Below are 27,120 nucleotides of genomic sequence, written 5' to 3'. Positions count from 1 at the left end.
GATTGGAAGACTCCACATTTTAAAGATGTTAATTTTCCCTGAATTGATCTATAGATTCAATATATTCCCAACCCAAATTCCAGATGGCTTAAAAAAAAAAAAAAAACTTGACAAGCTAATTCTAAAATGTATATGAATATGCGAAAGATCTAGAATAGCCAAAACAATGTTGAAAAAGAACAAAGTTGTAGGACTTACATTGCCTACTTTCGAGACTTACTATAAAATTACAGTAAGTGTACATATATAGTTCGATAGAACAGAACAAATATTTCAGAATTAGGCCCAACTGATCTCCAACAAATATGCCAAAGTAATTTAATAGAGAGATGATAGGTTTTTCCAAAAAATGTTACCAGAGCAACTGGATATCCACACAGAAACAAAATGAATCTACTTTTACCTCACGTAAATTCTAGTTCAAAATGGATTCTGGACGTAAATATAGAAGCAAAAACTATAAAATGAGCAGAAGAAAATAGAGGAGAAAATCTTCATGAGCTTGGGGTAGGCAAAGATTTCGTAGACATAGAAGGCACGCATCATAAAAGCAAAAGCAATCAATCAAACCTAATAAAAGTAAAAACTTACCCTCTTCAAAAGACACCACTGAAAAAATGAAGAGGCAAACCATAGCCTGAGAGAAAATATTCTCCCTACCTATATATGAAAATGGGTTTTTATCCAGGTTATATGAAGAAGTCTTAAACCCTGTAATAAGGAGACAGCCCAGTTAAACTTGAAGAGACACTTAACAGTAAAAGATCTTCAAATGGCCAATGAATACGCAAAAACATGCTCCTTGAAGGAGCAGGTTAATATTACAATGAGTGTACCACCATATACCCACTGGTATAACCCAAATAAAATGACTACAGTTCTTATAAATGTGTATGTTAAACATATGTTTACTATTTGACCAACTATTTCATTCCTAAGTATTCACCCAAGAAAATTAAAACTTATGTGCACACAAATATCTGTGTGTACATGTTTTCAGCGGCTTTGTTCATAATCGCCAAAAACTGAAACAACCCAGGTGTCCTTCACCTGGTGATTGTATAAACAGTGATATACTTATAAAATGGAATACTACTCAGCAACAAAAAGAAACAACTGATCTGCCCGACGACATAGATGAGTCTGAAATACCTAACACTGAGTAAAAGAAGCCAGATGTAAGAGAATATACTATATGATTTTATTTATATAGAATTCTAGAAGAGCAAAAGCTAGTCTTTGGTGGATGCAAGCAGATCAGTGGTTGCCTTGGGCTGGGTTGGAGAAGGCAAGGAGTGACTGACAAGGGTACCAGGGCACATTTTGGGGTGAAGAAAGCATTCTGTGTCTTGATTTTGGTGGTTGTTACATGGGTCCATACATTTGTCAGAACTCCTCCAGCTGTACTTTCTATGCATTCTATCATACATCAGTTACGACTTATGTTCATTTTTAAAAACGAGAGGACTTGGAAATAAATTTAAAAAGGAGGCTCCAATATCGAGTTGCTTTCAGAACATCACTCTTGATTTTCATGTGATCTATGAACATGGGGAAAGGGGTAACTTGGGAGGTAGGGTGGTTCTGGCTTTCTAGTAGGTACCTAGATAGTTTGGTCTCAACTTCTGTAATCTTACGTCAGTTATCTTTTTTCTACCTTAAAAAAAGAAAGAAAGAAAGAAAGAAAAACAGATTGACCAGGTTAATGCTATTGTATTTTGCTGGGTTCCATGAGACTTGCAGATTTGCCGTTCTCACTGACAATATTGTTTTGTTCCCCAGCTGTGGATTTTAGAGGAGGAATGTTGCAAAGATAGTACGTCTCTTATTGATTTCCACGCCCGTTTATAGACTTCATGTTTATCTCAAGCCCATGTGGATGCTGAGAACAGAAACATAATGTCCCCTCCCTCCGCAGCCATTTAACGAAACACTCTTCATCTGTTTCTCTCCTAAATTTTAAATAACATCTCTTGTTCCTTCAAGAGCATTAAGTAAGTATAGGCTGCTTGGCCAGTACATAGTTTGGAGAGCTTTTAAAAAGCTTGATAAAAGGGAACTCAAATTCTTCCAGGCTTCCAGTGATGTGGACGTACCACATTTTATTACTGGGGAACAAGATTTCCCATGGCTCAGTTAGGGCCCTTTTTTTTAATATTCTTTGGCCTGAAATTTGTAGGCTTTTGTGTAAGCACGTGTATGTGGAGGCCTTTACTGTCTGCTTACTTTTTCCTTTTTTCACTCCATGCTTTTTGTAGCCTGAGTGATGCTCTTTTATAACAGGCTTTGTTATATCATGATATATTTAAATAGGACGTTAAGATGTGTATTCTTTTTTTGACTCAATAATTCGACTTCTAAGATTTTTTTTTCTGGTAAATACTTCTAAATGGAGAAAGCCACCTAACCAAATAGCAGTGTTGATGTTTTGTTAACCAAAGTTGGAAGCAACCTTAATATCCAAAATTAGGAGGAGTAATTAAGGTAATGTATCCGTTTGCCATTCAGTGGAGTGCACCCTACAAGTCATTAAAAATGATGGTTATGAAGACTGTGGGCAACACAGGGAATGCTAAAGATGCAACTTAGTGAAAAAAAGCAGAATAAATGACACATCTACTATGAGACAATGAAGAAAAATAGCCGTACACACAGAAGTAAAAGATTTTTAAAAGATCTCCCAAATTGCCAGCAGTAGGGTGTTAAGATAGTAAAGCTATGGGGCACCTGGGTGGCTCAGTCGGTTAAGCGTCCGACTTCGGCTCAGGTCATGATCTCACAGTTTGTGAGTTCGAGCCCCGCATTGGGCTCCTGCTGACAGCTTGGAGCCTGGAGCCTGCTTCGGATTCCTTGTCTCCCTCGCTCTCTGCTCCTCCCCTGCTCATGCTCTGTCTCTCTCCCCTTCAAAAATAAATAAACATTAAAAAAAAAAAAAAGATAGTAAAGCTATGAGTTAACATTTTTCTCCTCTATTTTTCTAAATTTTCTATAATATTATCACCAGGTTTATGATAGAAAAATCATCTTTCTTCCCCTCATCTGAAACACTTGAATGTTGGGCTTTGGGCTTCCTGGTTTGTATGTCTTCAGGTGTCTACCTGTCACCATTCATCCCTCATGCTTTTAAGTCCTTGTCTGTAGGACTCTGTTCTGTGTTGGCCACTCTCCTTGACGGTGTCCACTCCATGACTTGTAAATTTCATGCAGCGAGGGCAGGAGCATCCTGACCCAGTGGGCCTTGCCCTGAGTGTGTGCGTACGATTTGTCAACAATCAAGTATTTTATGGGGGTTTATGGGACTTCATTAAAGATGCTGGAGCAGGGGCACTGTGGGACATCAGAAGAGACCTCAGCAATAAACCGCAACTCCAAGCTTTGGAATGCAGTAAATGTTTAAAAGACTTCCTTCCTTTCATTACTGAATTTTACTTTACTTTTATACCAGTAAAGAGTTGTGTTTTATTGGTTGAAATTTCTTGATTCCGTTTCCCCAGGTCTGTTTAAAAGCTACATTTTATCTTTGAGGATGTTTGGCTCGTGGTAGAGGAAGGGCTGCCAGCGGATTCAATTAACTGGCAGAGCTCACAGATATTGTACACGGGTTTCTTTTTTTCTCCTTTTTTCACAACTGCTACATAAACACAGCTGGGTTTAATATTTGTCGTAACAAAGATTTAACTTGAATCCTTGTACTCCGGGTAATTAACGCTTGGAATCTCGGCTACTTTTTCGTTCGTCTGTTTGTAATCCTCTGCATTTCTTTACTCTGGCTATCCAGATAATGAAGTGCGCTCCTCTAGGTCTTTGCCCTGCCTTAAAACTGCTTAATATTTGGCCGTTCCCACTAGAGAGCAGATGCTTTTCTTTGCAAGAATTGAATTTCTGTCAGCTCTTTTATGCATCATGTGTTTGGAACTGTAAGTGGATCAAGTTGTTCATCACAGCAGGGACACTGTGAAACACATCTATTATACACACTCCCCCCCCCCCCCGTGTTTTTTCTCCCCCGAGGAGGTGGAGATGCCCAGATCCCATTGGAAGATAGCTCACTCTGTGGGGATGTATCCATGTGATCCACCATGGATCCGGCCTGGCTGCATCCCTGAGCATGGAAATCTACATCCATCCAGCCCAGTATTGTTGCTGAGACAAATCCCGCTTTTATCTTTGTAAACACCGTGCACTTCATTAACTCCCAAATACACACCGAGTTTGGGTCACTAAATAAACCCACCGGGTTTAGCATAGCATAATGAGTGACATTTCAGTAATTGATGCCCTAGAAAATGTTAATTGTGAGTCCGCTATTTTATTTTTATGCTACAGTAGTGGCTAGGGTTGTTTTGGCTTTGGAGTGGAGTTGTATGGAAAAATAGTCACCATCTATGAGGCTCCTACTCTGTGCCAGGCACTGTGCTAGAGGCTCAGAAAATGTTGACATTTAATCTGCATAACAGTTCTGAAACAAATGTGGTGTGGGGGGGGGGAGGTACTTTGCCCCTTTTTTATAGATGAAGAGAAGAGGTTAAGTCACCAGCAAATAGCCAGCATCTAAAGCAGAATCTGACCCCAGACTAAATCAACACCCTTTTGGGTATGGTACCTTCATGCTCAGGGTTTGCTAGACATACATTCATTCATTGGTCAATCAACGCACTGATTCATTACACGTGCATGTTACATGCTGCGGTCCTTCCATTTGAGTTGCCTCATTCTTCCTCAAGTCCAAAAGCCAGTTGGCTTTTAGCAACCAAGCACCTTTGTATCCATCCATCTAAATCTGAGCTGCTGGTGGTACTTGGAATTGTTTATTTAATTTTGCTTTTTCCATCAGAGCTCAGTGTGAATATGATCCAACTTCCCCAAGCAACGGTACCGTGTTCTTACAGTTTTCATTTTGAGAATTTCCATCCCTAGATTTAGCTTTGAACTTATGGCTAAAGATTCCCAGTCCGAGTAGTTTCGTTTGTCAACATCGCTTTGAAAGGCAGGAGTCTTGATGATGTTCCTGCTGTGATACACTCATCTTTTAGGTCTCAGATAGTGGTGGTGAGGGCAAAAGTGCCTTTTGGTACATTTTTAATAGATATCATTCAATTTGCAGGAGTCATTCTGAGACGTTCACATGTCTGACTGAAATACCGCTGATCTATAGAATTAATTATAGTTAAATGGATAGATGGCTTTTGCCCATGAAGAACATCATTAATCTCTTGATCAACATTTTTAGTTATGATTAACTTTAGTCTTCCTGCAAATACTTCAAATTAGAACCAGGCATTAGTGTCCTGGTTCATTAAAAATAGACCAACCCCTTTATTTTTGATTTGCAGTCCATTTTGTTGTTGAAAGATGTTGGCATTTAAAAAAAAATCGGCAGAGAATATGTTGTAAAAAAAAAAAAAACGTACAACTTCCCTTTTGCAAGTGTGTATCTGTTTTTTCAAAGGTAACTTACATTTGTATTTTGTGCCTTGTGTTTGCAAGAGAATGGTTCTTGGTTTATTCATGTTGACAACTGAAAAGCCTTAGACCTAATTAAAAGAATTTCCACGAGCACCTTTACTGAACCATTTCATTACGCGGCACTGCACAGATTGCATTGTGAAACATGGTGATAGTTTAAATCTGACCTTTAAACCTAAACTGCCAGAAGTATGGGGGAGAAAACCCTTCTTTTAAAATACTCCCCGGATGCATGTATATATATAGGCATACTCGCATGCACATATTTGGTTAGAAATAATCCCTTTATTGAATGACCACCTAATAATATAAATACACATTTACTCAGAGCTCAGCTCTTGCTTGTAGCCTCCTTTAGCTTGGGCAGGATTTTCAGCTGCATTAATTGTGTGTGTGTGTGTGTGTGTGTGTGTTAAAGCTAAATTGTTTTATAGGGAAAACAAAGACAATTTCACTTCCTCTGGGCAAAAAAAAAAAGGGGGGGGCTTTTGGAAGAAGAAGAAGATTACAAATAGGTAGAAGAATGTAAAGTTGTTGCTTCTGTGTTTCAGTTTAAAATGCCAGGGTACTTAGATTAAATGCATGAGGTTGGGGGGCTGGAGGGCTCTAGTCTGTGGCGCACTATTGTTAGGCAGATAGTGGAAATGGGCCTTTTTGTTTCAAAATTCTACTTTTTTACTCCAAGAGTGGCATTTTAAGGACTTGATAGTTCTTAAGATGCTCAACAAAGCCATTATAGAGTATAGTGAAGTAGCCATTCACATAATGAAAATTGATCCTTTTGTCTAACAAAAACTGCTTAGATTGTAAGGCTTGCCTCTAACTTTCGGACTTAATGCTCAACCAGTGAGATGTCAGGAGAGAGACAGAGGGGAGCAGCAGCCTGGGCCCCGAGGGTCATAGCCAGCTCCTGCTTGGAGCTCCACTCCCCCATGGAGAACCAGGATCTTTGAGGGGAAAATGGGATGCAGAAGAAGCAATTAAAGCCAACTGAGGTCAAGGTACAACCATGTTCTCAAAAAAGAAACAGAAAAACAAGGAATGAGAGGAAGCAATAATGGAGATAGATTTAAGTTGGGGAAGAAATAAACCAGTATCAAGGACAAATCTAATTTGCTGGTCTTAAGAAATCCTGGCAGCAGTGAGAATCCATGAAGTTGCACAGACTTGGAGTAAGACAGACCTGGGGTTGACTTTGGTCTGGCCATGTGACATGGGGCTGTGGCTCACTTTCCTTATCTACATAGTGGGGATAACCATGCCTGTCTAGCCCAGTTGTAACTTTTTTTAAAAAAAAATTTTTTTAACGTTTATTTATTTTTGAGACAGAGAGAGACAGAGTATGAACAGGGGAGGGGCAGAGAGAGAGGGAGACACAGAATCGGAAACAGGCTCCAGGCTCTGAGCTGTCAGCACAGAGCCCAACGTGGGGCTCGAACTCACAGACCACAAGATCATGACCTGAGCCGAAGTCAGACTCCTAACCGACTGAGCCACCCAGGCGCCCCCTTTTGACTTCATTTCTAACACTGGGCAGTTAAGGCGAGAAGTGGGGCCCCTTGCACAGGCTACCTGAGTCAGACTTGTTAAAACTCTCTGCTTGAAGTGTTGTGCCAGCCCTGAGGATGGTCATGGTTCCTGCCTTCCTAGAATGTCCAGCCTAATAGAAAAGAGACATTTATGGGATTGTTGCAACATGCACCATTTCACATTGAAGGAACGGTACAAGGAGAGTATGTGACAGGGAACCTTGAGGGGTCAGACCCAGGAAGTGATTATATTTGAGCTGAGACCTGGAGGATGACGGGTCGTTGTTCAGTACGGCAGCCACTATTCGCATGTGGCTATTTAAATTTTAATTGATTACAATGGAATAAAATAAAAATTTCAGTTCCTCAATCACACCAGGAGCATTTCGAGCACTCAGTTGCAGCTACCACAGCAGACGACACAGGCAATAAATTATTGGCAGACGGGCCTATTGGACAGCGCTGGGTTGTGGGCGAGGGGGTCATGGTGTTGGGAGCACTCCGGAGGACCAGGCCCACCAGAGGTCTTGGGGTGCACGGGAAGCCAGTGTGACTGGAGTCCAGAGGGTGGACGCCATGGAGGGGATGCAGAGCCTCGAATCTGAGAGAGGCTGAGGCCAATCACCCCGGGCCTTGCAGGCCAGGCTAGGACTTTAGTCTTTATCCTCCAAGCAGTGGGGATGCTACTGAAAGATCCTAACAATCAGAAGTGCATAAAATAGACAGTGAAAGCATCCCTGCATAGTTCATGCTTGATACGTGGCGCTTTCGATTTTTGCCATCTATACTGCTCAGCAACTTGCGTTTTTCCCCGTCTGGCAGTATTTTGTAGATCCCTTTTCCTGTCAGAAGTGGATAGGAGCGTCTTAGAGGGGGATAGGTGAATCGTGGGCCGTCTTTATCTCCACCTTCCTGCCTCCCCGCCCACAAGTTGCAGCCGAGCAATAACAAAATAAATCCGGGGCGCCTGGGTGGGTCCGTTGATTAAGCGTCCGACTTCGGCTCAGGTCATGATCTCACAGTTCGTGAGTTCGAGCCCCGCGTTGGGTTCTGTGCTGACAGCGCAGAGCCGGGAGCCCACTTCGAGTTCTGTGTCTCCTCCTTTCTCTGACCTTCCCCCGCTCACACACTGTCTGTCTGTCTGTCTCTCTCTCAAAAATAAGTAAACATTAAAAAAAGTAAAATAAAATAAAAAGAAACCTTTATCTGTTGAGCGCTGATAAGTTATCTTCATTCTGGTGGGGAAGAAGATATGTAAAAATACTGGTTATTCAGAAAGCTGAATACGAGGATGATGATATATACCACCCGAGAGCCCCTTTTGGAGTAGTAGCAAGCTGCCTGTGGCTCTTCTGGGGGAGCCTGACTACAGACAGCTCTCCTGCACTGGGTCCTGGCCATCCGCACCTGTTCCCGGCACATCTCCAGCATGGGGCCTGCGAAGATTAGGATCAATGGAAGGAGTAAGCTACTGTGCCCTAAGAAAGAGGTATTTGTTCTGACAGAGGGTGTCACAGAAAGGGGCTTTTTTTTTTTTTTAATGAAAGGATTTTGTTCAAGAATAGGATAAAGAATATCCCAGGCTTAGGGGTGGTTTGGAGACCTCTGAAATTCAGTAGAAGGGAGCGTTGGAAATGGAGCTTGAGCCGAGCCCATAGAAGGCCTTGAATATTGTGCTAAGAAATTTGGACTTTGATTATGTGGGCACTATAGAGCCACCAAAAATTAAAAAATTGTTTTCAACGTTTATTTATTTTTGAGAGAGACTGAGACAGAGCGCAAACACAGGAGAGTCAGAGAGAGAGGGAGACACAGAATCTGAAGCAGGCTCCGGACTCTGAGCTGTCAGCACAGAACCCAACATGGGGCTCGAACCCAAGAACCACAAGATCATGACCTGAGCCGAAGTCAGAGGCTTAACCGACTGAGCCACCCAGCACCACTGGAGCCATCAAAAATTTTAGAGGAAGGGAGTGATATGATGTAGCCTCTTGTTTTAGAAAGGCAAGTTCACGCAAAGGTTGTCTGAGACCAGGGTGAAAATAGAAGGGCCACCAATTGAAAGATGGTCGCAATAGTCCAGGTAAGAGGAAGCATGAATACCAAAGCAAATTAGGCTATCCGCTACATCCACTATCCATTTTACGCCCATTATATTGTAATCTTCACAACGTAAGTAGGTTGCAGATACATCATTTTACAGCAAAGGAAATGGAAGCTCAGAAAGGTTAAGAAAGTAGGAAAGCCAGGTTTCTGATCTTAAAATTTGGTGAGTCAGGCTACCCTGCCACCTGAGGAGTGCCTGGGGACAGAGAAGCAGGTGAAATCAAGATCTGTGAGGTAGAGCCTTCAGTGACCAGGTGAAGCAAGAACACGGTACAGGGGTGGGAGGTGGGGGTGGGGTGGGAAATACTGCTTTTGTCATTGCACATGTTGCATTTACAGTGGTAAGACTGGGCTGGCTGTCCGCCTCAACTGCTTCAGCATCCGGAGGTTCGTTTTCCCTGCATTTCTGGTTGCATCCAAGTGGTGGCTTTCTGCAGAAGGGGAATGGGTGGGTATCTGTTTCTCCCCCAGTCCTTCCCAACTGAGACCAGGTTCTTGTAGTGATCAGTCTGCTTGAAGAATGTGATCCTAGACTTTCCTCCAAGCAGAATGGCTCAGCCCCTGGAAATGCCACTTAGGATATCAAAACATTCTTTTGCCTGTTCCTTCATGTAGCAGCAAGGGCGGAATGGTTACACCAGCCAAGCACTGCTGGCCCTTCTGGGAACTCAGTCGAGCAGGAGACGTGGTAGCCCCAGTTCACCTTTGCGGTCCAAGCGGCCTCAGCAGGGTGTCATTAACCCTGTTTTAGGGGTCAGGGAAGGCTTTGCAGATGAGGGGACATCTGGATTCCCTCTTTTCCCTTAACCCAGGGCAATCTTTCATTTGACCATTAAGGAAAAATACCTCATTTAAATTCTTTATTATAAAAGGAACATATGCTTTTTAATAAAGGATAATCAAAACAATCAAAAGTGCATAAAATGGAAAACAAAAGCATCCCTGCATACTTAAAGTTTGATACATGGCATTTTAGATTTTTACTACATATATAAGCATATATGTATGTATATGCATATATAAATTTTTAAATGATTCATGCTGTATATATTGCTCTGCAACTTTCATTTTTCCTCCCACTTGGCAGTATTTGGTGGACATCTTTTCACATCAGTTCAACTACTATCACATACTTCTTAGCAGTTATGCAATATTTCACCGTGAGGATGTGGTATAATTTACTTCCTTGGCCCCCGTTTATGTGCATCTGGATGCTCTCTCAGAGGGTGCATAGATGTTCACAAAAAGGAAAGGAAGGGACAAGAGACCACGCTGTCTGAGTAGTCACCATGTGTGTGGGCTGGACAGTGGTGTAGGCTTCTGGATAGTAATTCACCACCCGTCCAATATACGTTAAGTGGGGCTGAGGGAAGTGAGGCCAGTTGAGCAGAGTGTCAACAACGACTCTTGAGACATTGCGATGTTTTTCTGCAGGTGGTGATGGCCAAGGGTGGGGGCGTTGAAGGATTTTGACGGAGGGATTGAAGTGACTGGATTCGTATGTTTCTGACATGACCGGGACAGCTGTGGGTGGGTGGCACTGAGGGGACACTGGAGACCGAGAGCTCGTCTAGGAAGCTACTCCACCAGTCTGGGCCAGAGAGGGTGGATGGAGCTGGATGGCACAGTGCCATGGTCATGGGCACGGAGAGGAGAGGGCGGATTTGGGACCTGTTTGGGGTGGTGGAGGATGGTAGCGGGTGAGGAAGGAGAAGTGTGGAATCTAACATCTGCCTCTGTCCCTGGAAAAGAGGAGCTGGGTGACACTGCAGTGACCAAGATGGGATGGGGGGAGGGGGGGGAGAAGCTGATGCATTCGATTTAGTATCCTCTTCTGTTTGTTTCTGTCTTCCTCCCGATACCTCATTAAAGGAGGAAGCCATCTTCATCAGCATTTCCATCGCCCCCAGATTATGCCCAGCGAACCCCGATGTTAATGATTTGACCAGAACCCCCGCGAGTACTCCCGGCAAGTTCAGTTTTAGATGTATGACTGTGGGTTATGTTAAGCCTTCGTCGGCCCTCGCTTTTATTTAAAGGACAAAATGCTATCACCGGTTATCAGATGCACATATGCTTGAAGTTTCCAAGTTGGAAGTGCTGACAGAAGCTTCTCCATGTTGCCGGGTGAGGAGAGGTCTTCCGAAGTCTTGGCCTAAGTGATCACGGGGGCAGCGAGAGCCCAGGACCACTTGGCTGGTTTCAGACCAGCTGGGGCAGGCGGGAAGGCACACACTCGTATTTGCTCAGTTACAATCAGCAACGACTTCTTTGTGTAAAATGATAATGAGGCCATTAGGAGAGGCTCACCTGAAGTGCAGCGTTGTGAATCCAAGGTAATTAAACACCTCCCGAATGAAAGGGAAAGGCCGGGGAAGGTTAAGTGAGGAATAATCTGCAGCACAGGTGGCCCAAGGCCTTTGAGGAGCTAGGAGAGTGACAGTGGTGTGCACCATTTCAAAGGATGGAAATGTCACCCTAGTCCCTGGGAGAGGCAGCATTTCTGTTACTGGGAGGGTGGGAAGTGGGCAATATATATATATATATACGTATATATATATATGTATATATATACATATATGTAGATATATATGTATATATATATATATACACATATATGTATATATATATTTTTTTTTTGACTTTTTTTTTTAAATTTTTTTTCAACGTTTATTTATTTTTGCGACAGAGAGAGACAGAGCATGAACGGGGGAGGGGCAGAGAGAGAGAGGGAGACACAGAATCGGAAACAGGCTCCAGGCTCCGAGCCATCAGCCCAGAGCCTGACGCGGGGCTCGAACTCCCAGACCACGAGATCGTGACCTGGCTGAAGTCGGACGCTTAACCGACTGCACCACCCAGGCGCCCCTTTTTTGACATTTTAATAAAGCATGTTTCTTTTTCACATTGCTGTTTCAAGTTGAAAGTCCGTGACAGAGTCTGCCTGGGTGCCGAGTGGCCTGCCTTGCTCTTCATGGGCTATCACGACTGGCGCGGGGCTTATGTGTCCCAGAACAGGAGAGGTCACCATCAATGGGATATTTACTCCCAGGTGTTGAGACATACTCAGAACTCCTTCTAGAGGAAAACTGTTTTCCTTGGCCTACTTCCAAGCAGAGAGAGGGTAACCATCCCCCCCCCCCCCCCGTGAATATTCCCATCACTTCTGACTTCCCAGAGAAGGACATCAGCCGTAGCCCGAACTTCGCTCAGTTTACTGCTCAAACACCTAGCACGCCCCATTAGCAACAGCATGGGATTTTTTTCCCTCGGCTCGGTAAGCCCTCCATGGTGACTTACTGTGTGCCAAGCACAGCGCTCCATGACTTCGTGTGCCCTTCCAGCTCATCTTCATAGGCTCTGGCAACAAAGGATTTTTTTATCCCTTCAGTTTCTTCAAAATCTCTGCTGTCTCCATAGCGTTATTCGTAATGGCCAAAATGCGGAGACAACCCAGGTGCCCATTCCTTAGATAAATACATAGGATAGATAAGATGTGGTATGTCCATATGGCGGAATATTATTCACCTGTGAAAGAGAATGAAGTATTGATAAGTGCTACAACATGGAGTAACCTTGTTTATAATGAGCGTGATGCGAAGTGAAGGGAGCCAGTCACAAAAGACCGCATATTGTATGATTCCATTGATGTGAAATGTCCAGAATAGGCAAATCCATAGAGAAAGAAGGGGGATTACTGGGTACGTAGGACAGGGTGAAGGAGGGAGGTGGGGGAGACTGGTCGGGAATGAGAAGTAACTGACGGTAAGATGAGTTTCTTTTGGGGGTGATAAAAATATTTGGGGATTAGATAATAGTGATAGTTCTACAACCTTGTCATTATACTAAAAACGGCTGAACTATATACTTCAAATGAGTGCATTTTATGGTGTGTAAAATATATCTTCATAAACCACTAAAAAATCCCTTATGAGAAGCTTGTTAATAAGAAATAATGTTCTAGGAGCATTTCTAAAGTCTATGTAATCTATCCCAGATCTGGGATCCTTAATATTTTTAGGTTCACAGGCACCTTTAGGGATCTGAGGGAAACTGTGGAGCCTATGCCCAGAAAAATGAGCATCACTCATTCATATTAAAATTTGTAGATGATTCATGGGCCACCTGCATCTAATTTTTCTATTTTATTCTTGAATAATGTCAGGCCATTACATAGTCCTACATCTAAGCCCATACACCTTCCTGAAATGTCACCTGTGTGCTTAAAAACCGTCATTAGGTTTACATTTCCCTCAAGAAGAAGGAAAAAACTCCTTAATGTACTCACAGCACCTCTGACCTCTGCCTCCCTCCCGCCCCCCACCTCATTTTAAGCCATACTCTCCACCATTCTCTCCACGGAACCCACAGTCCTTTCTATTCGCTGAACTCCTTCTCACCATCGGGTTTTTTTCCCCTGTGTTTGGTACTGTTCCTTCCCCTCTTTGCCAACTTATACTTCCCCCTCCAGATTTCTTTTTTTCTTTTTTTTTTTAGAATTTTTAAAAAATGTTTATTTTTGAGAGAGAGGGACACCCAGAATCCGAAGCAGTCTCCAGCCTCTGAGCTGTCAGCACAGAGCCTGATGCGGGGCTGGAACCCACGAACTGTGAGATCGTAACCTGAGCCAAAGTCAGATGCTCAACCGACTGAGCCACCCAGGCGCCCCCACCCTCTAGATTTCTGTTCAAGCCTGATTCCCTCTAGGAAGCCTTCTTTGACCTCCTTAGTGAGCTCTGTCATACACACATCACAGTAGCAAGGTCACGCAGATTGGTATTTTCCTTACTGGAATGTCAGCTTCATGAGGGCAGGGCCCATGTCTGGTCCTGCTCACCATTGACTCAAGGCTACCCCATTGCCATGTTCCCGGGGTACTTTTCATATGGAACACAGTGTGAATGGTGTGCCCGGAAGTTGTGCAGTGTGGCATCCTGAGGGGGACGGAAAGCATGTTCAAAACAGACCAGGAAGCTTGATGTTGTCTCTGTCATTGGGGGCAACAGCCACCATGTTACACAGTCTTTCCCGCATTGAGGATTCACAGGGAAAAATCTCTTTTAGTTCCCACTTCCAGGAAAACGTGTTTTCATTTGTTCGGCTGGTTTGTTTGTAATACATGGACGCAAAGAATCTCACAACTCGTGTTTCTCTCTTTGCTTTGACCACGAGGAGGCCCTTAAGTCAAATTTGCAATGTAGTTCTAGCCACCATGTAAGACCTTATAGCTTACATTTATATACTAAGTATTTCTGGCGGCTTTTCCCAGTTCCATGGCTTTCTTGTCTATTTTTTAAAATCTCTTGAGGAAATATCTACAAGCTGCTACTGTTTCTTCAGAGTATGAAGTATATAATAATTTATATTATACATATATTTGTATACATTTGATAAACAATTTTTAATATACGTATTTAACATATAGAGTATGAGGTATGAGATATATATTGTATGTTCTAAATAAGCCATTTATTTCTAATATATAAGTAAGTAATAATATGTAAGTAATTTGAAGAGGAAGTAGAATTGGCACCAAGATAATGTGTGTGGTTTGGGCTCAGATTCTAAGACTTTCAATTCATATTCCAATTAACCACTTCTTGGATTTGTTCCTAGACCTGTATTCTAACCTCTCTGAGACTCTTTCCCCCTTGTGAAACAGGAACACTAATCCCTTCCTTGCAAGATTGTTGACAGAATTAAATTAGAAAATTGATGTGAAAGCACTTACCTGGTACATTGCAACTACTTAGAAAGTGGTTTTGTTTTTGTTCTTATCTGATACCCTCTAATAGGAACGACCTTCTATTCCAGTTGGAGAACCTACCCTAATACTGAATGCAATTTTGTCCTCCCAGCAGCGGCGATATGAAAGCCATCCCCCGCCCGGGGAATTGCTGGAGCTCCGTGCATGTTGGGCTTAGCTGGCCATGCTCCCACCCTGCCCTCAACCTGTGTCTCCTCTCTCTCTGTCACCAGATCTCTTCACTGAAGAACCGGCTGAAGAAGGTCTCCACAACTACGGGGGATGGTGTGGCCAGGGCCTTCCTCAAAGCCCAGGCCGCTTTCTTTGGCAGCTACCGAAACGCTCTGAAAATTGAGCCGGTGAGTAGCTTCTTGGCATTTACGAATCCATGTTTGGTCAGGGCTGAGAAATGTACCGCAGGGGTCACAAGAAGCCAGCTCTTCATCTGGTTGCTGAATTCACCTAGAAGAGTGCGTGTGTGTGTGTGTGTGTGTGTGTGTGTGAGTGGTGAGGCCAGGAGGGCGCCCTCTCCTCACCCTACCTCTTGGCATAAAGAGGTCGTACTGCCCCTGTGACTGTTAAGATCCCTCCCCTCCCGGGTAGCCCCAGCTGCATGTAAATACGGTGCCCAGACCTCACACTCACCTGCTCTCACTGCGGATCCTCTCCACTTAATAAATGGGGAAACTGAGGCTCAGAGAAGCAACACGACTTGCTAACCAGTGGAGGAGCCGGATAGTCCCAAAGCCTGTGCTTTCCCTCTCGGTCCCAGTGCCCTTTTCCTTTAAAGGGGCCTCTACTCTACCCTTGAGAAAGCAAAGTGTCCTGGGGATTCACTTCTTAGGTGCAGCCAAGGTGGAGTGTGCAGAGGACTGGGAAACAGTGTTACCTGCCTCCATGGCCCTTCAGCCTTCCTGAGCCTCAGTTGCCTCATCCATGTCCCCCACCTGCCCTGTGAGGTGAGAAGTTATTGTGGAGATATCAAGACATCGGGTCAAACCAAAGAAAGTACCCACTGTCCCAGCTTCAGTGGGAAGCTTTCATCTAATACCCCTCTACCCGGCCCACTCCTGGCCAAGGAGAATGGAGAAGTTGGCTTGGGGACCTGGGTCACCCTGTATAGGAAAGAACGTGGAGGGCAACCTTGCCGACAGCCCTTTTCTGTCAGGAGCACAGAGTTCCCTTCATCCTGAGCCGGCGGGTGATGGCAGCCGACCCTGGTCGGAGTGGGGATGAGGGACCAGCTTAGGCTGCGCTGTCTGTCGGCCAGGCCTGTTTGTTTCTGTCTTTTGTTTTAACTTATAGTATTTTATTGTCTTAAATGACAGCAGGTGAGTATATGTCAGACGGTACATTTCGTGTGCAAACTCTGATAGTGACTCTCGGTTATGCTTCCCCATGAGCCACGGTTATATGTTAAGATTTTTATTTTTTTTACCACTTTGATTCGGTCATGTGTCTCAGCGAGACCCAGAATAGGAGCAAACACCTGCTTTCCCTTCACCCAGGACATACTGTCCGCAAAGTGGGGGTCAGGGAGCGGCGGCCTCGTGCCACCAGCCTCCTGTTCCTTGTCTCCCGTCTCGCACTGAGGCCTCACTTGCTGAGCTGCCTCCGCCTCAGGCAGTGTCATGGTCACGTAACATAAGGGATGCACTCTCTTCGTGCTTCTTGTGAACGACTTCCTTGGGGTCCTCTAAAGCCCTTAGTTAAAGCACATTCTCTAGGTCTGCCTCCTGGTCTCCAAGCGAGGCAGCTCTCGTTCTGTGTCCTGACCTCGGGCCCAACCAAACCAGTCAGGTTTAGGGCTGATTTGAGCGCCCGTATAATTCAAGAAAAATTTGGCTGTCTTCCCATCCTTAGAAGGAGAATGGGATAACTGGCCCGGTCCTTCCCCTGTGTTGCTGGGAACTGACAGACGTGCGGTGTCTCCACTTTTAAAACGATCTCGTTATCGTCGTGTATGTGTCGAGAATCCGAAGGCTGTTGAATCTTGGTAGGCATTGCTGGATATATGATCTGGGCACAAGTTGCTCCTCAGAAGAAGTTTATGGTTGTACTTTGCACTTGGCTCTAAAAGGCATTGGGTTTAAGGACGGAAGCCCTGGAGTTCAAAGCCTGGCTGTGTACTTCCAAGCGGTACGACCTTGAACGAGCCACTTAATCTCTTTAAACTTCAGTGTCTTCACCTGTGAAATGAGGATTAGGATACCTATCATTCTGCATCCCCAGATGGTTATAAGGATCAAATAAGCCATAAAACGTTTCATAGGGAAGGTGAAACTTGACCTGGGTCTGATGGTTTAGGTTTGGAAAAAGAAAGAGCCTCCGTTGGTGTGGTGGCTGTGGAGTTAACTGAGCGAGCAAAGGCTTGGAGGCAGTACCCCTCACGGCCACTTTGTCTGGGGCCGTGAGTTTGGGTAAGGAGAGGGGGCTGCAGGAGAGAGGTTGGAGCCAAATTTGACAGAGCCTGGGATGCTAGACTACAAGTGTAAACTTCACCCGGTAGGGAATGTTAGTTTTTCAGCAGAGATATGTTTGAACAGTAAATACAGGAAGCAGGACCAGGAGACCGTCAGGGGGACTCAGAAGAGAGCCCTCTGGTGGTGACACCGGGAAGAGGTACCATGAAGAAGAAATGTCTAGATGGGGTCTACAAAGGTAAAAAATAAAGGGCAAAGATAAAAAATTATGGGGCAAGAAGCGTCAAAATGCTTCCCAAGACTTCTGGGAGAAGATGATGATGCCCATAAGTAGAAAAAGAAAAAACTTAATGCAAAGGTGTTCCCAGTAGCTGTATTTATCATGGTAAAATCATAAACAGACTAAGTGTTCCGAATAGGCAACTGGTTAAATAAATTTAAAAGTATCCATCTGCTAGAATATTACATAGTCGCTAAAAGTAGCGTTTTGAGGATAGGATAAGAGTTTGGTTGTAAACATGGTACCTTTCGTGGAGTCTCAGCTGCCATTCGATCGTAAAATGCACCCTTACTTTAGGTACCATTACGAAACAGGAAAGGGTGCTGCCGATGACAATTGGATGCCATCAGTTGTAAGACACATCCAGATTCCAGAGATGTGTGTGTCTGTGTGAAGAAATCTGCGTCCTAGAATCAGTAAGATATGGCAGATTTGTCGTGCTTTCTGTCCCATTCATCTGCTCCCAAAGAGGTTTTTTCTGGAAAGCTGGGAGGGAAGCCAGAGGGCCTAAAATTTTCTGGCCAAGAATCATCACCATGTTACCTGGATGGTTTTTGAACCATAGATTTAATTCTAGGCAATTCCTCGCATCCGAAAGATGGGATAACAACACTTTCAATGCAAGATTGTTTGGGGGATTAATTAAAATATTGACTGCAAAGCACATGTGAGCCCAAGAAGGGATGACGGATAGGGAGCACCGGCCACATGGGGGTGGCGTGGGGAATGGTGCCTTGGGTGGCAGTCAGCACAGTGCTGAGAGGGAGGTTAGGATGACCTCCCCGGGGCCACTTGTCTTTTAGTTGTTTCTCTGGTTATAAAAATAGCACCTGTTCTTGGTTTAAAAAAAAAAAAAAAGTTTAAAGTAACAGAGAACTAGAAATGAGAAAACACCCGTGATCCCATCGTCTGGAATTAAGACGTGTTAGCATGTTTCTACCTAGGCTTTAGGGTTTGGGGGTCCTTTTTGTTTCATTCTGATTGTTTTTTTGGTTTTTCACTTTCAGACAGTTGAGATATTCCTGGCAAGGCTGTCCAGTTCCCAGTTAATTTGGTTATGCCTTTAGTATATTGCAAGCATTTTTTCACATTATATAAAAACTCTTCTTAAACATCATTTGTAATGGTGGCACATATCTCATCAGATGACCCCAGTGGTTCTCAACCCTGGTGTGGATCAGAATCACCTGTGGGGCTCTTTAAAAAGGCAAGTGTCTGAGGCTTGTGTCAAGTTCCCACAGGCTGCCATCCGTTCCGAGGCCCACCACATTATCCTAACGCTGGTTCTTTCGATCGTCGGTAACCTTTCACCATTTTAAATCACACTGTGATGAACATCTTTATATAAATCTTCGTGCACGGGCTGAATCATTTCCTCAGGCAGAATCCCTGACGTGGATTCACTCGGTCAAAGGACCGGGGTACACTGAGGCCTTTGATACATAAGGGGAGGGGAGAAAGCTGGTGGCCAGAAGCAGGCGGTAGCCTGGAGGGGAGAGCCTCTGAGGCAGACTGCAGCACAGGGCCCAAGCAGCAGCCTTGTGTGCGGAGAACATTCCATGGCTGATGGCAGAGGAGAGCCCGCGGGACGGAGGGCACAGCCAGCCGCTGGGAGCTCCTGTGGCTTGTCTGCTATGGCCACTTTGTCGCATGCCCACGGTGACCACCACGCTGCTATGGTGTGGCGGCCTCCCACCCTGGGCCGACCCGCGTAGTTGGGGGACTTGGGTCACCGCAAAGTCACAGCGTTTGGGTTTTTTAAAACACGAGACATGACAGACTAGACTTGTGCTCCTTTCTACTCTGCTTGGCAGCCAGCTCCTGCTGTGCCCCTTGGTGCCCCTCTGGCTTTGGGAGGAGGGCGAGCCCCAGGCTGAGGGGCCCAGAGCTCACTGGAGACTTTTAACTCTTTGGCCTTTTTTTTTTTTTTTTTTTTTTTTTGTCTCTCCTACTGGAAAAATTTCAAAATGCAGCTGGCTGGGGAATCTCGAGCTTCGTTTTCTTTCCCCTGCCCAGAAGGGAAGAGGGAGGCAGCCCCCTGCTGAGGCCGGCCACATGCCAGAGCTAGGCTGCTCCCGTCCATGCCTTCTGCCGTGTGCTTGTGGCCGGCCAGGAGGGCCTGCGTTGGCTCCCTGGCAGTGTCTCTTCAGGGCCCCCGTGAAGTCTTTCTCCCAAGGGTCAGAGACTGAGACACCAAGGGTCTCAGTCCAGTTAGTCCAATTAGAGCCAAGTCTACCTGCTCGGCGGCCTCCCACGAGGCTGGAGCCCGGTTCATCTCCAAGTCGGTCCACATCTGTGATGTCAACAGTTCCCTACAAATGCCCCCTTACTATCCATTTTACAGGGCGGGGGTGGGGGTGCGGGAACAAAGGCCCAGCTGGCCGGTGACTTCCTGGTGAGCAGTAGAGCCAGGAGGCAGCCTCAGGTCGGCCTGACTCCAAAACTCAGGTTCCTTCCACCACACCCTCTTGCCTGTCTTTGTTCTGGTTTCCTCATGCTCCGTGTTAACGACTCTGTCTCTGCCTTTCCTGCACTGGGCCCGGGGCATGACACAGTGCGGGCATCAATGAGTATGTTCTGGAATAGCAGGTGGCAGGACGGTTGAAAGAAAGTAAGAAACAGAGAAGTGTATGAGGCCAGGATTGTGCTCAGGGTGTTCCACACCAACCCGCTGCATCCTGCCTTGTCTCTGAGGCTTTGGAGGTTGGTGCTACCTGGCAGAGGGGAGGGTGTCTGCAGATCACAGGACCCATTTTTCAGTCACCCAGAGGATATGAGGCGCAAGGCCCAAGATATTTAACAGTATCGGCCACGCCAACTTGCTATCTTCCACTTAAAGGACAGAACCACAAGCAGCGAGGCAGCCCTGTTCGGAAAAACCCCCTTTATCCATGTCAAGCGGCGGCCCAGGCTCCAGCTCATTTATTTAGGCCTTTCTTGCTCTCTGACACGCCTCCTAGCAGTTGCCAGGCAACTCTGGGAGGAGCAGTGTGTGTTAGGGATTAACTAGTTAGGGCTGGGGTCCTTTTTGGCAAGAAGGGGATGAAAGACAAATGATTTTAATTGCTGGCCCAAGGATCCTTTCTGTGCCTGGTGGAAGATTGCAACTTTTCGAGGATAGGTGATAGCAGTGTGGTTCTTGAATTTGCCTCGAACGAATGAATTTTTAAGACTCTTACTTTTGCCACACTCCTTTGTTTAAAATTATATCATCGCGAAATCTGAACGAGACTAACCCTACCACCCTCCCTGTGGAAGACGAACCACAGTGGCCTCAGTTTTAAAGAACTTTCCAACAGAGAATTGGGTGCTTTCATTTCATCCCTTTTCCTGTTCAGAGTTTCTCGCAGCTCACACGTGGAGTCATCTTAAGGCAGTGCATTTGAAAGTAGCCGTTCCCCCCTCCGGCCCGCTGCGCGTCTTGGTAAATGTTAGAGAGCAAAACTGACGCCTCCTGTTCTGGGCCGGTCATCTGCCGAAAGGCCGGTATAGATGGAGCGCCATGAGAGTTGTTGACTCGGCAAGCCGGTGCGGCTCTCTCTGGGCCAGCCTGCCAGCCAGACCCCCCGCACCCCCTCCCCATGAATGGAGCACAGCCCCTGCCCTCAGGGAGCCGGCGCTGGGGTGGAGGCGGTGAACCGAGCGAGCATCACTGTTGTATGTTCTGCAGGAGGCCATGCGGGCGGCATCCTGCTCGCTTCGTCTAGCCCAAGAGGCCCAGCTTCCAGATCAGCTGTGGGTATGCTGGCATCATCCACCTTACAGCCCCTGATTTTGCACGTGATTCTGCTGAGTCATATTTATCCACCTAAAAAACCCCTTAAAGACGGAGAAGTTAAGATGAAAGCAGATTGATAGCCTGGCTTTCAAGCATGAGCGGGTGAGGCTGTGTCTGAACGGGTCGGAAAAACACCACGTATATCTGTGTCCTGGTTGAGTGACACCATTGATCTCATGGTTTCGAAAAAGCGCAACTGTGTGTGTGTTTATTTCAGCGTGCCAGAAAATAGAAGAATGTTTAGACACCAGAAAAATTAAAACGTCACGACCGTCCCACTGAACTAGCCCAACTACCTCAACCACCTTTCGTAATATTCTCTTAAATTATTTTTTCATTTTGCAAAGCGTCTACATAGCTGCTGTCAAATCTAAGTGAGAAGTTTGTTTCCCTTCCGTTTAACATCACCTCCCACGCATTTCTGGATAGCTGCAGAGCATTCCTTCAGGCATAGCTACCATAATTTCTGGAACTACTCACATCGGACCTCTAGGTCGTTTCCAGTCTTGTAACGCTATAGTTAATACTGCGCCGAACATCTTTGTGAATAAAGCTCTGAAACACCATTTCGAGGGCTCCCGAGTAGAAGAAATACAAGTGAGATGCAGGGACCTGACGGGGTGCCAGCGCGTCACCACGTTTGCACTGACCCCGTCTAACAGCTGGGGCGGGGGGGGGGGGGGGGGCCCGAAGCATGAAGAGCGCTTTCTGGTGTGAGCGGCCTGCTCTCCACATAGGCGAGCGGAGGGTACCCAGAACACATATAAGGGTGTTACTAAGTTATGCCTCCATCTTGTGCTAAAAAAAGGTTTGAGGACCCTTCAAAACAATGTGTACTGCAAGACAAGAGTCAGGATGTGAGGGAAGGAGGAGAAAGCCCGGAAGAGGCCGGTGTGTGCGCCTCTGTGCTGACTCTCAGATTCTCCACACAGCTTGGGAGTAGAGGGCTGGACGTGGAACCCACGTCTGTTTTCCAAGCCTACGCTTTTCTCTTTTCTTCCTTTTTTTTTTTTTTTTTTTTTTTTGGTGGTAAAACGTAACATAAATTTTTTAACTTTAACCATCGCTAATGCCATTCGGTGGCGGTAGGGACAGTCCCAATACTGTACAACCACCATCACTATGTGTTTTCAACATTTTTCATTACCCCAAACAGGAACTCTGAGCCCCGGAAGCAATAGCTCCCCATTCCCCCAAACCACCAGCCCTCGCTAACCTCTTGTCTACTTTTTATGAATTTTCCTATTCTAGATACATCATGTAAGTGAAATTAGACCGTATTTTGTCCTCCTGTGTATGGCTTATTTCACTCAGCATAACATTTTCAGGGTTCGTCCACGTTGTAACGTGTGTCAGCCCTTCATCCCTTTTTCAGGCTAAGTGATATTCCACCGTATACATGTACATACCCCATTTTGCTTATCCATCCTTCTGTTGATGGACACTTGGGTGGCTATCGCCTTTTGGCTATGGTGAATACTGCTGTGAACATTCCTGTGCATCTATCTGCGGGCGCCCCTGTTTTCAGTTCTTCTGGGTATATACCTAGGAGTGGAATTGTTGGGTCATACGGTAATTTTATTTTTGAGGAGCCACCAAATTGTTTTCCACACAGAGCCCGTGCTGTCTTTAAGCGGACAGTGGTGTGTTTGTGAAGCATGGATACGTACCCATGAATATTCTGTAGGAAAAGTTGGTGAAAGATTTTATTTTTCCAGTTTATTTTAGGCAAGCAGATAGGGAATTAAAGCCAAAACCTACAGTCCTGAGCTACACAGATGCATTGACGAGAGGAACCTTGAGTGGACTAGAGAAGGGGCTAGTGACTTGCTGGTCACCGTTTTTTCTCCGTGTAGTGTTCATCCCAGGTCGAGATCACAACCCTGGGAATGAAGCAGGGAGAGGAGAGGTGTGACCACCTCCGGGACCCCAGGGACCACCACTGTAGCTCCGTGGGTCTGAGCAGCCGAGGAGGCAGAGTGGGATGGACAGAAGATGTCTTGAGCCACCTGGGTTTTTGTCCTGGCTCTGTCATCTGCCAGAAGATGACCTTGGAAACCACTTAACTTCTCTGAGCCTCAGTTTTCTCATCTGTAAAATGCAAATAATGCCTACCTTACAGGACTGCTGAGAAAAACAGCAGTAATGTATGTCAAGCACAGCACAGTGTTTCTGCTGACAGTAGATATTAACTAAATGATAGTGACGACCATTCCTGGGTCAAGGGAGTAAAGGAGGAAGTGGAGAATGCCATCTTCTGGAACAGTGGGGTCCATTCTTGCTTAAGTGTCAGATTACCTGAAACCAGTCACAACACAGTGAGATTCCGGCCCATTTATTCCTGTCTTTTGAAGTAACTGAAAGTTTGGCTTTTATCTCAAATGCTACATAAAGGATGTGTAAGAAGACACATAATATCAAACGAATACTGAAGGAAATAATTATTAATGGTATTGCTCACCAGCACTTACAGGCAAATACGGGGGTGGTAGGTACCAAGGGTTTAAAATTAAGAAATACATTAGAGTCGATTTTCTTTAAATGTGCAAGAGAAAATATAGCTAATATTTTTTCTGTTTCATTCAAACGTTTCTTGCCTCTTGGGAGAAGATGACCATCATTCGATATTGGCCCCAATCTCCACGGTCCACCTCCCAGGGCGGGGACCCCTATGTTGCTGGCATCTTGAAGCCACACCACAAACGCTCACTGGCCTGAGAGCCATTGCTCTGGACTGCCCAAGGACAACGTAGGTCCTTACGTTAAAGAAGATGAGAACTGGAAGGAAATCCTCTTAAACACGATGACCGAGCTTATCTGAATGAGTTCGAAAAGCATCACTGAATATGACCAAAATTAAATTCCTGTATGTCCCAAAATACTTGAAAAAATAAACCACAGCGAGTGTGTCTTAGACCACCCAGGAGGAGTTCTGTGCTTCCACTTGATCTCCTATCATAATCCTGGCTCCTTTCTTACTTTGTTCCTATAGGGCGGGACCACATTTTGTACTCCTTGGGGTCCCTCACATACTCTGATATTTAGCAGGTGCTCATTAAATATTTGTTGAATGTGTACATGGACAAATGAATGAATGGTACCTGTTTTCCCATGCTGTGCATCGGGAAGACTAGTGGTCATATTCCAGTGTTACATAATAGAGATGCTTAGTTTAAAAAGGAAAACAAAACGCAGCTCCATTAGAGTGTGAGAAGAAGAATGTGACACAAACACCATATTGTGAATGTATAAATGTAAAACAAAGGCACAACCCAGCAGCTACCTGGTAGCTAACCACAGGCAGTTAGGGTCTGCAGAAGATCCCCCTGCACGAAATCGCCACGTGCAGTAAATGCTCAGTTCTAGTTAGGAGCATTCGAGAGGTGAGTGTGTTAATGGAATAAACTCAGTTTTCAATACTGTGTCTTTGCGGAAGCAGCAGCAAAGAGAAGTGGTTGCTATTATTGGAGTTTTAAGTCAAATGATCTCACTTTAGGGTCTTTTACTTTTTTATGGAGACTCTGAAAAGGAAACCTTTCTGATCCATTTCCAAGCAGTGATAACATTTGACAATTTAGAGCCTGCAACAGTGAGCTGTGGCTCCATGAACTAGGCAGACTGTGAGCTTAAGAACAGGATTCTGTCTTATTCTTTCTTCTACCCCTGGCACACAGTAGTGGCTCAGTAACCTAAGACAGAGTGATGATGGATTTGTTCTCTGGAGGACATTATGGTGTTTGTGATGATTAGAAGATAACATTGTGGATTTATTTCCCTCTCCCCACCTCCCAGACATGCATCCACGCTAACTTTCTGTGGGATGTGGGTATTCTCAGAAATACCCGGCTGTATCACATTCAGTCTTGCATTGCCCTTTCACAAAGAAATAGAAACCTCTGGAAGGCAGCAGAGTGTCATGATTACTCATGTATCCCTGGCACAGAGCCTGATACACAGAAGGGGCTTAATAATTATCTGTGGAGGGAGTGACATTATAATAGTCCTTACCTATAATGTCCTTAGTTGTTTGGGAGCTGAAACATAGCTTTGTTAAGTAAATCATTAAGACCTGAAGTCTTAAAAGAAAACAGTATAAAGCATTTGTTATATGCTAGACTGTCCATTATTTGATTTTTACAGCCCCCATATGGAGAGAGTGTCCCCATTTTACTGATGAGAAACCAAGGCTAAGAAAGGTCATGTCACTTTTTCAAGAAGTGGCAGAGCCAGGATTCGGACCGTCCATCTGTCTGATTCTAGCAACCGTGCTCTTTCCTCTGACCACTTGCCGCAACGGTGATTACCATATGGTCCATGTTACGTACAGTTTGAGGGCATTTCAGAAGCAAACTGAGCTGGTTCCCTCTTAGGAGTCAATGTCTCCAATCTGTGCAAATGTTTCTTGAAAAATACAGGTTAAACTAACACCGTTTATAAATTCTTTTGCAAAGGGGAAATGTCAAAATTTTAGACGTCTTTTAAAAAAACATTCCTTTAATAGATAATTTTAATTGCCTAATATTTTGTTGTTTAAATATTTGATACTTGTGGTGATAATTGGATGAAAAAGTAAAACATTTGAAAGGGCAGCCCGCCCTCCTCTTTTCCTGGGCTGACACCTAGTGGTGAGTTTTGTCATGGCAGTGTTAATCCGGGTGCTGAACTTTCTTGATAGTCCGTTGATTTTAGGATTTTTAAAAAATCAGTTATTTACATCATAAAAGTAGCTGCATTCATATAAAGTTAACTTATGAGGGAGCATCATAACAATGGAACTTTTATTTGATTTAATGTGAGATTTAATTATAATCCAGCCTTGCTAGCTGAAAATGACACAAGTATTTAAAATCTTGGTGTACTGGGGGTGCCTAGCTAGCTCAGTTGGTAGAGCATTGCAGCCCTTAATCTCAGGTTTGTGAGTTTGAGCCCCACACTGGGCATAGAGATAAATTAAGTAAATAAAAAAAGAAATATAAATTCTTGGGACAAACAACGCTTCCCTGCCCCCCCACAAACTTGGCCAGTAACCACCCTGCCCTGGGCACTGGCTCGCACACACCGTGCCTAAGACTCGATCGCTGTGCTTAAAGACAGTGTGGGGCAGAGAGAGAGTTGCATTGAGGCGTGGTAACTGCAATGGTAGAATGTCGTATGAGGTGGTAGGCATCCGAATGCAAGGCGAATCGCTCCGCCCAGGTGCAAAGGGGAAGTTTCCGAGGAACGGACGCATGTATGTGGCACTATGAGAGCAGGAGCAGTTAGTTCCCCAGGAGCAGGGCAGAGAGTAGCTCACGCAAAGGCGAGGAGCTTTGGAACTCCACGGCATGGTTGAGTGCCGAGGACTGTCGCCTGACTGGAGCATGGACAGGAGAGTTAACCCAGGGTAAAGTGGAGAAGGGGTCAGGTCCAGTCCATGAAAGACCTAGATGGTCACAAAAGAGCCTTTGCACCAATACCATAGACCAGCATTTCTAGAACAATGTTCCTGGAAATATTAGATCCACAAGATACTATGTTTTCTGATCACATAAAATTAGGGATTGTCGCACAACGCATACTGTAACTCTTTTTTTTTTTTTCTTTAAGATATTTGCTATGCACGTTACTGAAGCCTTGCTGTAAAGAAATCTGGTTAACTTTGTTTAACCTAGCATTTTTCCAAAACCCTTTCCCCGACCAAAATACCTATTAGCATTCCACGCATCTACTGTCCTCACCACAGTTTGGGAAACACTTCGGTAGCTACTGATTGATGATGAATTTTTCTCACTCTGAGGTCATGGAATTAGGAT

The 27,120-nt window shown here is 44.9% G+C and overlaps 1 protein-coding gene across 18 annotated transcripts in view; it reads left to right on the top strand.

Moving 5' to 3' along the window:
- The window catches only part of DENND1A (DENN domain containing 1A), a 511,997-nt gene that overhangs the window by 342,015 nt on the left and 142,862 nt on the right, over positions 1 to 27,120 (top strand). For all 18 annotated transcript variants that reach the window (XR_005792696.1, XM_040482265.1, XM_040482264.1 and 15 more), the window contains one exon: positions 15,081 to 15,206. Coding sequence is in view for 17 of the 18 variants with exons in the window: in XM_040482265.1 (XP_040338199.1) it covers positions 15,081 to 15,206 (126 nt within the window). In the remaining variant the exon portion in view is untranslated. The remainder of the gene's footprint in view (positions 1 to 15,080; positions 15,207 to 27,120) is intronic.

Source organism: Herpailurus yagouaroundi, unplaced genomic scaffold (assembly GCF_014898765.1).
Source record: "Herpailurus yagouaroundi ecotype Mexico unplaced genomic scaffold, PumYag 160, whole genome shotgun sequence".
Classification (NCBI taxonomy): domain Eukaryota; kingdom Metazoa; phylum Chordata; class Mammalia; order Carnivora; family Felidae; genus Herpailurus; species Herpailurus yagouaroundi.
This window is presented reverse-complemented; position numbering and strand designations above follow the sequence as displayed.